Source organism: Triticum aestivum, chromosome 1D (genome assembly GCF_018294505.1).
Source record: "Triticum aestivum cultivar Chinese Spring chromosome 1D, IWGSC CS RefSeq v2.1, whole genome shotgun sequence".
NCBI classification, from domain to species: Eukaryota; Viridiplantae; Streptophyta; class Magnoliopsida; order Poales; family Poaceae; genus Triticum; species Triticum aestivum.
In genome coordinates, this window is record NC_057796.1 from 275,239,090 (window position 1) to 275,253,957 (window position 14,868).

Here is a 14,868-nt window from a genome sequence, read left to right on the forward strand (position 1 = left end):
AGTCAGCGGAAGCAACAATATCTGAGTACAGACATAAGTTAAACAAGTTTGCCTTAAGAAGGCTAGCACAAAAGTAGCAACGATCGAAAAGGCAAGGCCTCCTGCCTGGGACCTCCTAACTACTCCTCGAAGCCGAACTCCACGTAGAATCATCCTCGGGATCTCTAGCTCCTGGACTCCAGCATCTGGTTGCATCAATCAGGTATAGAAAGGGGAAAAGAGGGAGAAAAGCAACCGTGAGTACTCATCCAAAGTACTCGCAAGCAAGGAGCTACACTACATATGCATGGGTATATGTGTAAAGGGCATATCAGTGGACTGAACTGCAGAATGCCAGAATAAGAGGGGGATAGCTAGTCCTGTCGAAGACTACGCTTCTGGCAGCCTCCATCTTGCAGCATGTAGAAGAGAGTAGATTGAAGTCCTCCAAGTAGCATCGTATAGCATAATCCTACCCGGCGATCCCCTCCTCGTCGCCCTGTTAGAGAGCGATCACCGGGTTATATCTGGCACTTGGAAGGGTGTGTTTTATTAAGTATCCAGTTCTAGTTGTCATAAGGTCAAGGTACAACTCCGGGTCGTCCTTTTACCGAGGGACACGGCTATTCGAATAGATAAACTTCCCTGCAGGGGTGCACCACATAACCCAACACGCTCGATCCCATTTGGCCGGACACACTTTTCTGGGTCATGCCCGGCCTCGTAAGATCAACACGTCGCAGCCCCACCTAAGCACAACAGAGAGGTCAGCACGCCGGTCTAACCCTATGCGCGCAGGGGTCTGGGCCCATCGCCCTATGCACACCTGCACGTTGCGTACGCGGCCGGAAGCAGACCTAGCCTAGTGGCGTTCCAGTCCAATCCGGCGCGCGCCACTCAGTCGCTGACGTCACGAAGGCTTCGGCTGATACCACGACGCCGGGATACCCATAACTACTCCCGCGTAGATGGTTAGTGCGTATAGACCAAATGGCCAGACTCAGATCAAATACCAAGAACTCGTTAAGCGTGTTATGTCGAAGTAACCGCGGACGCCGTCCAGGGCCAGGCCCACCTCTCACCTAGGCGGTCTCAACCTGCCCTGTCGCTCCGCCACAAAGATCCACTTGCGGGTACTCCTACGAGCCGACCCGACTTTATTTACCACATGTGTCATGTATAGAGTATATAAGCATATACCCGTGATCACCGCCCAGGTGATCACGGCCCGATAGTATAGCACAGCAGACGGACAAGAATGTAGGGCCACTGATGGAAAACTAGCATCCTATACTAAGCATGTAGGATTGCAGGTAAAGGTAGCAACAGTAGTAGCAAGGGCAGGCTATGCATCAGTATAGGATTAACGGAAAGCAGTAACATGCTACACTACTCTAATGCAAGCAGTATAGAGAAGAATAGGCGATATCTGGTGATCAAGGGGGGGGCTTGCCTGGTTGCTCTGGCAAGAAGGGTTCGTCGTTGATGTAGTCGATCACAGGGGTACCGGCAGCGGTCTCAGGGTCTACCGGAAAGAAGTAACGGAGGGGGAACACAATAAATAACAGAGTAATCAAAGCATCACAAAGCGTAACATGGCAATACACGGTGCTAGAGGTGACCTAACGCAGTATCAGGTACTACTGGAGAAGGGGGCAAACATCCGGGAAAGTATTCCCGGTGTTTCGCGTTTTCGGACGGGCGGACCGGAGGCAAAATGTTGCATGTTCGCTATGCTAGGGACGTGTGGTGAACGAACGGACTGCGTATCCGGATTTGTCTCGTCGTTCTGAGAAACTTTCATATATAAATTATTTCTATCTGACTTACGGTTTATTTTATATGATTTTCCAAAGTTTTATTGATTTTCTGAAATTACAGATTTATTTTAATTCGAAAATTAAACGGGAAATTGCTAGGTGCACATGGTGCACTGCACCCAGAGTGCACCAGAGGGGCTGACTGGTGGGACCAGTCAACTGCACAGACAGCAGTTGACTGGTACACCTTGACCAGTCAAAGTGGCCGCCTGGCCCCACTTGTAAGTGACTCAGGGGGAGTTTTATTTAATCTAATGTTTTAGCTTAAGTTAATGGCCTTGGGCCCAGGTGTCAGTGGGGTTAGTGGGGGTGATTAGTAGCTAATCTAAGTGCCACGTCAGCGGCGCACCGGCGCGCTAACGACGGCGAGGCGGGGTACGCCGGCGACGACCGTGCGGTCGCCTCCGACCTCGGTTTGCCGCGCGGTCGTGTGCGTCAGGAAGCTGGCGAGGTGGCGCGTCGACTGGGACCGGTGGCGTCGCCGGAGTTAGCCGGAGCTGGCCGGAACGGCGACGAAGAGCAGCGGTGGCGTTCGGGGAGGGGTGCAACGTCAGCGCTACGGGGCAGAGGTGAGGCGTGCGAGTGTGCGTCGTGCTCCTGGGAGCACCAGGAGAACGGTGCTGGGGTCGGGCGAGGCCCACGACGGCCATGGACGCGTCGGCGGAGCTCATCGGCGGCGGTGGGGGTACGGGCATGTCGCAACTACGCGTGCGAGCTCGAAATCAAGCCCGGGAAAAGGGGGAGAAGGAGCGCGCGCTCACAGTGAGGACGAGGTGCTGCTGGGCTTAAGCCGGGGCGGAGTGACGACGGCGAATCGAGGCGGCGAACGGTGGCGGCCGGAGGATGAAGAAGGTCCCGCTCCACTCGCTGCCGTGGCGCCGAGCTCGCACGGGGGCGCGTGGACGACGTAGGGGAGGCAGACGGAGCTCATGGACTGGATCTCGGAGCGCGGGGTCGACGTTAGCCGCGGCGGCGAGCAAAACCATGGCGACGGCGGCTCGGCAGTGCGCGGGGAGGAAGCAAAGGCGAGGGGGAGAACGAGAGGGGCGGCGGAGTGAGGAGCTAGGGTTAGCAGGAGGGAGAGGGGGCTTTTTGTACTGAGGGGGAGGTCGTGGATGGCTTCCACGCAGGGCTCGGGTGGCCATGGCCGGGGGGATGAGCGCCACGATCCCCCCTGCCTCCCTGTAGCAGAGGAAGGGGACGAGGGGGTGGGCTGGCCCCTTTTGGCTAGATGGGCCAAGTGGCCCAGGAGGCTCTCTTTTTGTTTTAATTTTTGTTTAGCCTTATCCTTTTTCTTATTTTTCTTTTCTGATTTAATTTTATTTCCCAAATTGTTTTAGTTTTGTAAAATATTCATTTAGTACCTAAAATAGTAACATTAATTATACCACTGCCACAATAACTTTGGAACCTAGCTAAAGTAGTTTAGTATTTTATAAAATATAATAGGGGTATAACTAATTGTTTTTGCTGCTGTTGTCATCACTTTAGGGTATTTAATTATTTTCAAAAGATGTTGTTTCTCCACCAATATCATCCATGATTTATTTGTCACATTAACAACATTTTATTTTTAATATTTGAAAATATTTTATTGTTTGCTTGATTTTGAATTTGAATTCGAACCGGTTTCGAACTAACTCGAGATTAGCAACTATAATTGAGGTGACGTGGCATCATTAGCAGAGGTTCACTGTAGCTTAATTATCCGGGCGTCACACTCGATGTGTCTCCTCCTCGTGGATCCCTCGAACCATTCCTCGTGGTTCCCTTGAATGGTCGATCAAAGGACCGTAGGTGAAGCGTCTCCAAGGTATCCACACGCACGGAGCAACGTCACTCGACGGATTGCTAGATCCTAATGGGCAACTTGGGTGGGGGAGTGGTGTCCACAGTTGGATGGGAGACAAAGATCAACCCTAAAGCGTGTGCCCACTCTCCTTTATATAGACCTCCCTAATGGGCTTAGGCCTATTAGAATACTTCGCCCCCTTAAGCGTGCAACCCTATAGGTTCACGTGTACATGGACACAACCCGAGTCAATAGATTATAGATGGTAGAGGTTCCTAGCAGAACGTGCCAACTTTCATGTGTGTGTAAAGTCGTTTGACGAATCTTGAAGATGTGGCATATGCAACATTTGTTTTGTCTCACAATATGTGTTGTATAGCTCAAGGCAAGTATTTGTCGCCCTCGTTGGTACCTCGGCCACTCCTTTTGAAATGGTGATACAGATTCCCGAGCTAGGTTAACGCTTAACCCAAGTCGCAATGGACATACTTTTTGAATCTGATCATTCAAGAGGGCGTAGAGAATATCTCTCTGAATCGGGGGGATTGTTGGGAATCGTTGCATGGAAAACAAATTTTTCCTACGCACACGCAATGATCTATCCATGGAGATGCATAGCAACGAGGGGGAGAGTGTGTCTACGTACCCTCGTAGACCGTAAGCGGAAGCGTTTGACAACGCAGTTGATGTAGTCGAACTTCTTCTAGCTCCGACCGATTAAGTACCGAACGCACGACACCTCCGAGTTCTGCACACGTTCAGCTCGGTGACGTCCCTCGCCTTCTTGATCTAGCAAGACGTCGAGGTAGTAGATGAGTTCCTTCAGCACGATGGCGTGGTGACGGTGATGGTGAAGTGATCTTCGCAGAGCTTCACCTAAGCACCACGAAGATATGACCGAGGGTGTAAACTATGGAGGGGGGCGCCGCACACGGCTAGGCAATTGTCTGGGTGTGCTAGGCGCCCCTCCCACATATATATAGGTGGGGGGAGGGAGCAGCCAGGAGGCGCTCCAAGTAGGATCTGAATCCTACTTGGGGTTTCCCCAAGTGCCCTCCCCCCCTTGCCTTATTTCATCGGAGAAGAAAGGGAAGGGGGAAGAGAGAAAGGAAAGGGGGGCCGAACCCCCTTTTTCCTTCTCCCAATTCGGCCTCCTGCCATAGGGGGGCACCCCTTGTGGGCTGGTGTGCTCCCCTCCCATGTCCCATATGGCCCATATATCCCCCCAGGGGGTTCTGGTAACCCCTCCGGTACTCCGATAAATACCCGATACACTCCGGAACACTTCCGGTGTCCGAATACTATCGTCCTATATATCAATCTTTACCTCTCGACCATTTCGAGACTCCTCGTCATGTCCGTGATCACATCCGGGACTCCTAACAACATTCGTTCACCAAATCATATAACTCATATAACACTATATCGTCAACGAACGTTAAGCGTGCGGACCCTACGGGTTCGAGAACTATGTAGACATGACCGAGACACCTCTCCGGTCAATAACCAATAGCGGAACCTGGATGCCCATATTGGCTCCTACATATTCTACGAAGATCTTTATCGGTCGAACCATTATGACAACATACGTTATTCCCTTTGTCTATCGGTATGTTACTTGCCCGAGATTCGATCGTCGGTATCTTCATACCTAGTTCAATCTCGTTACCGGCAAGTCTCTTTACTCATTCCGTAATACATCACCTCATGACCAACTCCTTAGTCGTTTGCTTGCAAGCTTATGATGTGTATTACTGAGAGGGCCCAGAGATACCTCTCCGATACTCAGAATGACAAATCCTAATCTCGATCTATGCCAACTCAACAAACACCTTCGGAGATACTTGTAGAGCATCTTTATAATCACCCAGTTATGTTTGTGATGTTTGATAGCACATAAGGTATTCCTCCGGTATCCGAGAGTTGCATAATCTCATAGTCGAAGTAATATGTATTTGACATGAAGAAAGCAATAGCAATAAAACTAAACGATCATAATGCTAAGCTAACGGATGGGTCTTGTCCATCACATCATTCTCCTAATGATGTGATCCCGTTATCAAATTACAACTCATGTCCATGGTTAGGAAACCTTAACCATCTTTGATCAACGAGCTAGTCTAGTAGAGGCTCACTAGGGACACGGTGTTTATTTATGTATTCACACATGTATCAAGGTTTCCGGTCAATACAATTCTAGCATGAATAATAAAGCTTTATCATGATTAAGTAAATATAATAATAACCATTTTATTATTGCCTCTAGGGCATATTTCCATCAGGGATCTCATCTTGGTCAACCATGTCTCGCAACATATTTCACGAGTAACATGAAAGCTTGCTACCTCTTCAGCTTGCGTTGGTTTTTCCCTTGAAGAGGAAAGGGTGATGTAGCAAAGTAGAGTAAGTATTTCCCTCAGTTTTGAGAACCAAGGTATCGATCCAGTAGGAGACAACGCGCAAGTCACCGAATACCTGCACAAACAAACACCAACTTGCACCCAACGCGATAAAGGGGTTTTCAATCCCTTCGCAATTATTGGCAAAGTGAGGTGTGATAGAGATGGATAAATGGTAAAGTAATAATTTTGGTATTTTTGGTTTATGGAACGGAAAGTAAAAGATTGCAAAGGAAGTAAATCGGAAACTAAAATTGTAGATCGGAAACTTATATGCTGCAAAATAGACCCGGGGGCCATAGGTTTCACTAGAGGCTTCTCTCAAGATAGAAAATATTACGGTGGGTGAACAAATTACTGCCGAGCAATTGATAGAAAAGCGCAAAGTTATGACGATATCTAAGGCAATGATCATGAATATAGGCATCACGTCCGTATCAAGTAGACCGACTCCTGCCTACATCTACTACTATTACTCCACACATCGACCGACTCCTGCCTGCATCTAGAGTATTAAGTTCATAGAACAGAGTAACGCATTAAGTAAGATGACATGATGTAGCGGGATAAACTCAAGCAATATGATGAAAACCCCATCTTGTTATCCTCGATGGCAACAATAGAATACGTGTCGGTTCCCCTTCTGTCACTGGGATCGAGCACCGCAAGATTGAACCCAAAGCTAAGCACTTCTCCCATTGCAAGAAAAACCAATCTGGTTGGCCAAACCAAATCGATAGTTCGAAGAGACTTGCAAAGATCTCAAATCATGCATATAAGAATTCAGATAAGATTCAAATAATATTCATAGATAAGCTGATCATAAATCCACAATTCATCGGATCTCTGCAAACACACCGCAAAAGAGTATTGCATCGGATAGATCTCCAAGAACATCGAGGAGAACATGGTATTGATAATCAAAGAGAGAGAAGGATCCATCTAGCTACTAGCTATGGACCCATAGGTCTGAGGTAAACTACTCATGCTTCATCGGAGAGGCAATGGTGTTGATGTAGAAGCCCTTTATGATCGAATCCCCCTCCGGCAGAACACCGGAAAAGGCCCCTAGATGGGATCTCACGGGTACAGAAGGTTGCGGCGGTGGAAAAGAGTTTTCGTGGCTCTCCTGGTAGGTTTTGGAATATTTGAGAATATATAGGTGGAAGAAATAGGTCGGTGGAGTCACGAGGGGCCCACAAGGGTGGGGGCGCTCCCTACCCCCTGGGCGCGCCCTCCGTCCTTGTGGGAGCCTCGTAGCTTCCCTGATGTGTACTCCAAGTCCTCTGGATGTCTTCTGGTCCAAGAAAAATCATCGCGAAAGTTTCATTCCGTTTGGACTCCGTTTGGTATTCCTTTTCTGCGAAACTCTAAAACAAGGAAAAAACAGAAACTGGCACTGGGCTCTAGGTTAATAGGTTAGTCCCAAAAATAATATAAAATAGCATATTAATGCATATAAAACATCCAAAATAGATAATATAATAGCATGGAACAATCAAAAATTATAGATACGTTGGTGACGTATCAAAGATACGTTTATAACTACCCCGTCACGGAGTAGCGTCTGATAGACCCTAAGTAAGTCTATTCACATCCTGAGTACATGCGAAGACCTCTGGTCTAGGATATGGCATAAACATTGTACCTAAGACTAACATATGAAAATATCTCACTGCTTACATGACTAACGTAGAAATCATACAAAGCTTGGTCAAAATCAGGATCATCTACTGAAAAATCTTGCCAAACATGTGAAAAAAATATTAAGCAAACAGAGAAGCATGAAAAAATACTAACAAAATGCAACCAAATAACTAAGAACCAGAGACAGTTGGAGAAAATCATCCTCGGCAAGAACACTAGGAACAAAATGATCCCCATCTGAATCATCGCTCTCTTCAGGACAGCAGACAGGAATGCCCTTAGAACAACCCTTCCGGACTCTAGCCATAGTATAAAATATTTCCTAAATATGGTTGAACATACATACAAAAAATACTAAGAAGTACTGCAGTATGAATAACCACAGGACCAGTGTTGATGAACTAACAAAAATAAACTCCGAACATTACACAAGTTCAATAATTGTCCATTGCATAAACATTACCAGGTTGCATAAAATGGAGCAACAATAGCAAACCATTCAATCCAAACAAAAAAATCTACTCACAAAAGGCATATACAAATACAAATACAACACTGAACAAAAAAGTGCAATTTACAAAATATAAAGGCTCGATACACAAAGATAACAACAGAACACATTAACTGAGCCAAGAAAATATATACAATGAACAAATGCCTAAGGAGACTACTAATTTAAATTATACTTAAACTAGAAATTACAACTAATGAAAAAGAGCTGGCACATTTCACCCCCCGCAAATACCAAAAACTCATATTAGCATAAGCATGACAACAAAAAATACTAATAAGCAGGAAAAACTAAACTAAATCACTACCTACCATGCTTATAAAAATCTAAATAGTCAAGCATCAGCTATGAAACTTACTAAATCACCGGGTAGCAAACTGAAGCTTACAACAACTACAAAAACAAATCAGGAACTACAACTCAGGGAGAAATACTCGACAACTCTAGGTACTTAACTAACCTAAAATCAATGTTCCACGACAAAGGCATCTATACAGCTAACTAAGCTAACAACAACTAACATCACTCGTGCAACAAAATCTCCTACAAATTACAATGAACCTAACACAACCAAATCAGCAAACACTACTAACCCTGATACAATCAACCAGGGGATGCATACGATGCAAAAAGAACTAACCAACAGCTAAATCACGGATCCAAATGGTCAAAAAGACAAAAACGTATCACGCGAACAACATACCCACGTACATCTATCAGAAGAAATAAAATCATGCAAAACCTATGGTGAAACTAACACATACATCATACAATGGTGCATGAGCAAACCTACGTATCAGAGAACACAAGCAAAACGCAAATCTCGGCAACGAATTAAAATCAGGAACAAAAAGGGGAGAGATGCAATGCTGGGGAGAAGTAGTACGGGGAGAGATGAAATGAACCACGAATCCCAGAAGAGCACCGGACTCCCGACCACCAAACTCCCCAAGCGAGCAGCAAGGTAGAGCTCCAAACCAAAATCGCCATGCCTCCCTCTCCCTCTCCCTCTCCCTCTCCCTCTCCCTCTCTCTCTCTCTCTCTCTGAGCCCTTGACGCGTCCGCCACTGAGAAGGGAAAGAGACAAAGGCAGCGTGAATTGACGGGTCTCCTTGAATTTTTACGGGTTCAATAACAACCAACCAGCCCGAGAGCTGAAAGAAAAGCAGAACTGCACGAATCTCAACAAAGAGATCTGACAACAAAAAAGAATGAAAGCCAAAAGTTTTCACCCGGCTGAAAAAAGTTAGAAATTCTCATGAAGTTAGAGCGACTGGTGTGTCTAACCAACAAAATTCCACAAAAAGAATGATTGTTTGTGTCTTGTAAAATAAAAAATGACAAGTAGGTTCTTCATGTCTTTTCCATACGAAATACAAATAGAGATATTTTTTACATTCCGTACAAGTTATTGTTCTATAGCATTTCCTATGACCATGAATTTTGCGCATTTTTGGAAGTCACAAGGTTTTAAACAATTTCAAATCCGGTCTAGTATTTATTTGAAACAGTTTTTGAAATTCAGAATGAACCTTGCGGGACATTTTCTTCTCTACCAAGATGTCCCATTTCTCATTACTTTCCTAACCGAGCCTGCAGCAGTTTATTGTTTAAAGATGATCAACTAGTTCATGCTGCCAAAACAATAAACTGCTGCAGTAACCATACACCATAACACATAATTTTCAGCAACCCAGCTCAACCCAATAATACTGCTCCATCCCATTCCCATACCACGTCTGAAAACACAATCAGACATCTCAGTAGAAGACTAACACACTAAAGCAGCAGTGCACAAGGGCAGGTAAACAAGCTAGAGTTCTTGAATTCAAACTGAAAGCATTCTAGAATTCATGATCCACAGAAGGGAGCGATCAAACGCCTAGTCTAGGAGGTGAAGATCTCGGCAGGTACATGACCATGAAGATAAAAACTCACGTTAGTGACAGCGAGAGCTACAGCATTACAGACGGCGGCTAAATTAATCTTACTTAGGGAAAAACAGCATGCCAGAGAGCAAGAACCTAAATCTCCTAGCTATCAGGTCGGCCATTGCTGGTCTACGGCAGACGTTACAGCAGTACCAGCTCCTCTCCAGCCCAGCCAACAAATGGGGCTCTCTTCGAAGGCTTGAGCACGCGGTGTTAGTTCGACATCATCTTCATGTCGGCGTCATGCCTGTTGTTGTTCTGATGGTGCGCCGAGAGCGACCAGCCGCCGGATGCGTACGTAGGGGGCATGTGCTGCTGCTGGTGCTGCTGCCCACCAGAGTGGTTGTAGGGCATCCCGCCGTGGTTGATGGGGCTACCGGAGTCATCGGATGATGCGCTGGATGTGCCCTCTGAGGGAGGGCTGGCCACTGGAGCTGGCACATAGGTGGCCATCTGTGGAGGTGCGGACATCGGTTCAACCTTCCGTGGCTCAGCGGGCTTTGATTTTTTACCTTCGGCTATGAAACTAGCCACGACAACCTGATGGCAAAGATCCCAAGTCAGCATTTTGACATATTTTAACAAAATGGAGCTACGGCAGAGACAATTCCCAAATTAACAGAACCTGAACAGGTGTCGCAGCCGTTAGCTGCCCAGCTACACATCCACCAAGAACCCGGCCATCAGATCCTGCAAGTGCAACGCTCAATCCACCAGTCCTGCTACGGGTGTCACCATCTTCTGCAAGTAGGAATGAACCAGATAGGGAGATGATCTCAAATCGACCCTGCACCAGAATCATATATCAAAGTTAGCCAAGTGGCATTAGGCAGAAAGCTCTATGAATGTAATACAAGGTAAAGGTGTGCAATCATAAGCAGAAAGCCGCAAGCTTTGAGGATCAGACTGAAATAGTACTCCTATTGAAACACATGGAATTCTGTTTGATGTGTATAATTCTGATAGTTAAGAATAAATTCAGCAAAGAACAGAATACTAATTTAATTGTCATGTACATGTAGAATGTGCAAGCATCAGTATCCTATTCAGTCCACACAAGATAATTACGCACCTCATAAGTCACCAGTCCACCAGATGTAGCTGGCTGCCGAAGTGTTACATTGCTTATTGCACCATTTGCTGAAAGAATGCAAACTGTGCGAGGTCCTTGCTGTGAGAAGGACATTATTTTTGAAGCAACATCCTGTCATGAAAAGAGATGGCTTTTACATTAAAACAAGCTTTCAGCCATTACAAACATAATCAAGCGGGCTGCAGGCAATTTAAGCATGAAGTAACGACAGAATTAGATTGCAGACAGAAATTGCATAGCATTGAGGAAACAAGTATGCAGGTGACTCCTCAAAAGAAACAACAAATACAAATATCTAAAGCTCGCTATATCATTGAGGCAAAGAAAAAACACAAACGACTCGCACAATGAATAATCAATATACCTTTACCAAATGCAAATGCAATCTGATCTATGCACGTAAACCACACCATAATTAGGACGAGGATCTCGTACTAAGCAAAATTACTTCACTTCAAGTTCAAACACAGCCTGATGTGCCCACTTCTACCTAATCTAGGTGAACTACCATAAAGAACATATCTCTGCATGCTTTGTGCCAGTTACAACAACATTGAAACCTACACCACTCGAGACATTATATCTTCAGGCGAAATTAACTCGGCCAAGAAAAGTTACACCCCCTTTTACTGCATAAAGAAACTTTTTATCAATGTGCAAGGTTGCTCCTGATCTAGATGAACTAGAAACTCTATGCACCAAACGGTGAATTTGATCCAACAATACCATCAATCGTTTCAACTAGTCCCTCTTTTGATGGTCCAGACTTAACACTAGCAACAGACACAGGTGCCACCACTTGCTGGTGTGTGTAGTTGCAAAAAGGCCAGAAGCCCATCTCCATGGTTTCTTCAGATCCTACTTGCTGCTGACCGGTGGGGCCGGTCAACAGCCATGCTGGGAATCTGCCGGGCACAGCACCACTACATCTTGCCGGCCTCCAAACCGGCAGATCCTCCTCTCATGTTCCTTTGATACGGCGAGGAGCTCCAACTACTCGCTAGCTAGTCAAAGGCTCGCAAGTCGCAGAGAGACATAGATCCACCACCATCAGTACTCACTGAACTGGATGGATGAATGGATGGGGAAGGAATAAACAAAGTAAGATCAGGGAAAGAATGCAGAGATCTGTGGTGTTTCTTCCACATGCATGGATGTTTATTGCTACCTCGCCGGCCTTGACGGAGAGGATGTGCGGAGTGAAGGAGATACCCCACGACCCTGCAGGAAATGGCAGACGTGGCAAGTTAGTTAGATTTATGAAAGAAGCGGCGGTGATTATGGTAGTAATGGTGCCCGCGTACCGAGTGCTTCGAACTGCTTCTTCTTGCCGGAGCCAGGGGGGCGGCCGCGGCGCTTGGCGTTGGGATCAGACGGGGGGCTGCTGATGGAGAAGCCGTGCTGCTGGCCTGGAGGCGGGGGCGGCGCGGCGCCGCCAGAGGCGGAGGAGAGGGGCGCGAGCGCGAGGGCCATGCTCCCGTCGGGCGCGTACTTGCGCGGGCGGCCCCGCTTCTTGCGCATAAGGTCGCCCATGCCGAGCGCATTGCTGCCCGGCGGTGGCGCCACAGCGTGGGGCGGCGGCGCGGCGTAGAGCATGGGGCCCGGAGGGTGATGCTGGTGCGGGTGCTGGTGCTGGTGCTGATGCTGATGCGGGTGCTGGTGCTGGTGAGGGTGGTGCTCCCCGGGCGGCTTCCCCACCATCTGGTCGAACGAGAGCCTCATGCCGCCTCCCGGCATGGGCGCGGCAGGGTTCGCCGACCCAGCCGGCGGCTGCTGTTGCTGCTGGTGCTGGTGATGTTGGTGGTGCTGATGGTGCGCGAACGGATGCGGCGGCGGCGGCATGGAGGCGATCGGCGGTGGCTGCGTGTGCGGCTGCGGCTGCGGCTTTGCCTGCGAAACCGGGGCAGGGGCAGGGGCAGCGGCCGGGGCCGGCGCCGGCGCGGTGGGGGCGGCGGCGGTGGCGGCGGCGAGCGGCGCGACGTCCTTGGCCTCCATTCCGCCCAGATCCAGCCCTCCTGGTCTTCCGGGTGGTGCCGTTACCGCAGCTGCTTCGCCGTGAGCTTGAGTTTCAGCTCGAGAGTCTGAAGCCAACAAACAAAACCAATCAATCAATCAGTCAGTCCGTCAGTATCCGGTCCGAGTTTGACCAAGCTGCTGCTGCTGCTGCTTTATTTCTCCCCCACTCCACTCGGAAGCTGCATCTCAAACGAACGAACTCACGAACGAACAAAAAGGCTGGAGATAACAACCGAGGAGGGGTAACATGGGAGGGATCGAGCAAGCAAACAACCTCCAGAATATTATCAGATATAAAGATGGAGGATGAGAACAAAAGGGAGTGAGAGATTAGGTGGGGGTTAGGAGGGGTGGCGCGCGTGCACGCACCTAATGGATGGATGAGATCGCCGAGGACACGCCGTGCTCCTCCTCCTCTCTTGCTCGAGCACCAGACGCCACTCCCTCAGCTCACTCCTCACTCAGCTGAGTAGTTCTAATGTGGACTCGGCTAGGCGGAGCTATTCCAATCCAGAGGAGGGAGGGGTGGCGAAGGGAAAAGAGGGGGAGGAGGGCAGCGAAATTACGGGGAACGGAAATTACTAAAGTAAAGGCAATAAAGAAGGGGGAGAGAGGAATTGGGGGCAGAAAGAAAGGCGATTTGTTACGGGTACACGCTTCACATGCAGGCACTGCATTTCGGGTAGTAATAAAGGCCAGCGGCAGGGCGTAGTTGGGGAGCTACCTCTGCTTTTCTCCCCCCCCCCCCCCCCTCTCTCTCTCTTCAAACGGAAAAAATAATATTTTTCTCACCTTGGGTTGGAGTACGTTTTCTTTCTCGTTCGAGAGAAATAGCAACAGTACTATACTCGGGCGGGGAAGAGAGAGAGAGGAGAAGTGGGACTGGTCCACTCTACTCGAGAACCGAAACAGTAGCCGAATTAATATTCGAAAAGGGGAGCCATTGCTTGCTTGCCTGCTCGTTTACGCCACGGATTTACTACTCTATAATTAAATTGGCATGGTACCAGTGGCCGTATTGATGGCCGGTTTAGAAAAGGCCTTGTCTTTTTGGGCGTGCTTGGCGGGCAGGAATCAATCGCCCATGGTCTCATTACTTTTCTCTCCCATCTCTTTTTTTTTTCTCTTTTTCTCCTTTGCTTGCTTGCCTGCTTGGCCTCCCTCTCGCCAGCTTTTCCCGCTTGCGCCACCTCTCCTCTTTCCTCGTCCCATTTTTAAACCGGAAAATGTTTTCGTTTTAGGGAGGGAGAAAGAAGCGTCAGGGCCCACCTGTCGGTCGGAGGTCGAGGTGGCCTGGTCAGAGGAGGAGCGGGCAGCTGGCTGGCCGGTCAGAGGGACAGCAGGCCAGGATTCCAGGCCCGTCACGTGACACCATCCGGCCGCAGAAATAAACAACGCCGCGGGCCCACCGCCCGGGCGCCGGTTCCCGAGGCGCGCCACGGTCTCTCCCTGCGCACCGGGGCCCGCGGACTGACTCGCGGCAACGGTCACGGCCGCAGCCCGCGCAGGGCGTCTCTCGGCCGTCGGATGGCGCGCACGCACGCATGTTCTGGTGGCCCGGATGAGTCCACGAGGATCGGAGAGCCCGCCGCGGGCCCGCGTCCGCTGCTCGCGGACTCATTGACCGGAAAGTCAACGTTCTGGTGATCGGCTGGAGCGACCCCAACGGAACGTACGAGT

At 48.5% G+C, this 14,868-nt stretch overlaps 1 protein-coding gene across 1 annotated transcript; it reads right to left on the minus strand.

Moving 5' to 3' along the window:
* Positions 1–9,953: 9,953 nt before the first annotated feature.
* Positions 9,954–13,844, minus strand: LOC123181444 (AT-hook motif nuclear-localized protein 10). The gene is made up of 6 exons (XM_044593702.1): positions 13,558–13,844; positions 12,477–13,253; positions 12,341–12,393; positions 11,152–11,283; positions 10,705–10,866; positions 9,954–10,619 (listed from the first exon to the last, which is right to left on the minus strand). The coding sequence occupies exons 2-6, from the start codon at positions 13,165–13,167 to the stop codon at positions 10,293–10,295; spliced, it is 1,365 nt and encodes a 454-aa protein (XP_044449637.1). The 5' UTR covers positions 13,168–13,253; positions 13,558–13,844; the 3' UTR covers positions 9,954–10,292.
* Positions 13,845–14,868: the final 1,024 nt, after the last annotated feature.

Bases quoted from the DNA above. Each gene is read 5' to 3' on its own strand.
- LOC123181444 (XM_044593702.1), bottom strand. From the start codon at position 13,167: ATGGAGGCCAAGGACGTCGCGCCGCTCGCCGCCGCCACCGCCGCCGCC. The intron at 12,394-12,476 runs GTACGCGGGCAC...CATTTCCTGCAG, and splicing joins GAAGCAGTTCGAAGCACTCG to GGTCGTGGGGTATCTCCTTC. The intron at 10,867-11,151 runs GTGCGTAATTAT...ATTCTGGTGCAG, and splicing joins GTGGACTGGTGACTTATGAG to GGTCGATTTGAGATCATCTC.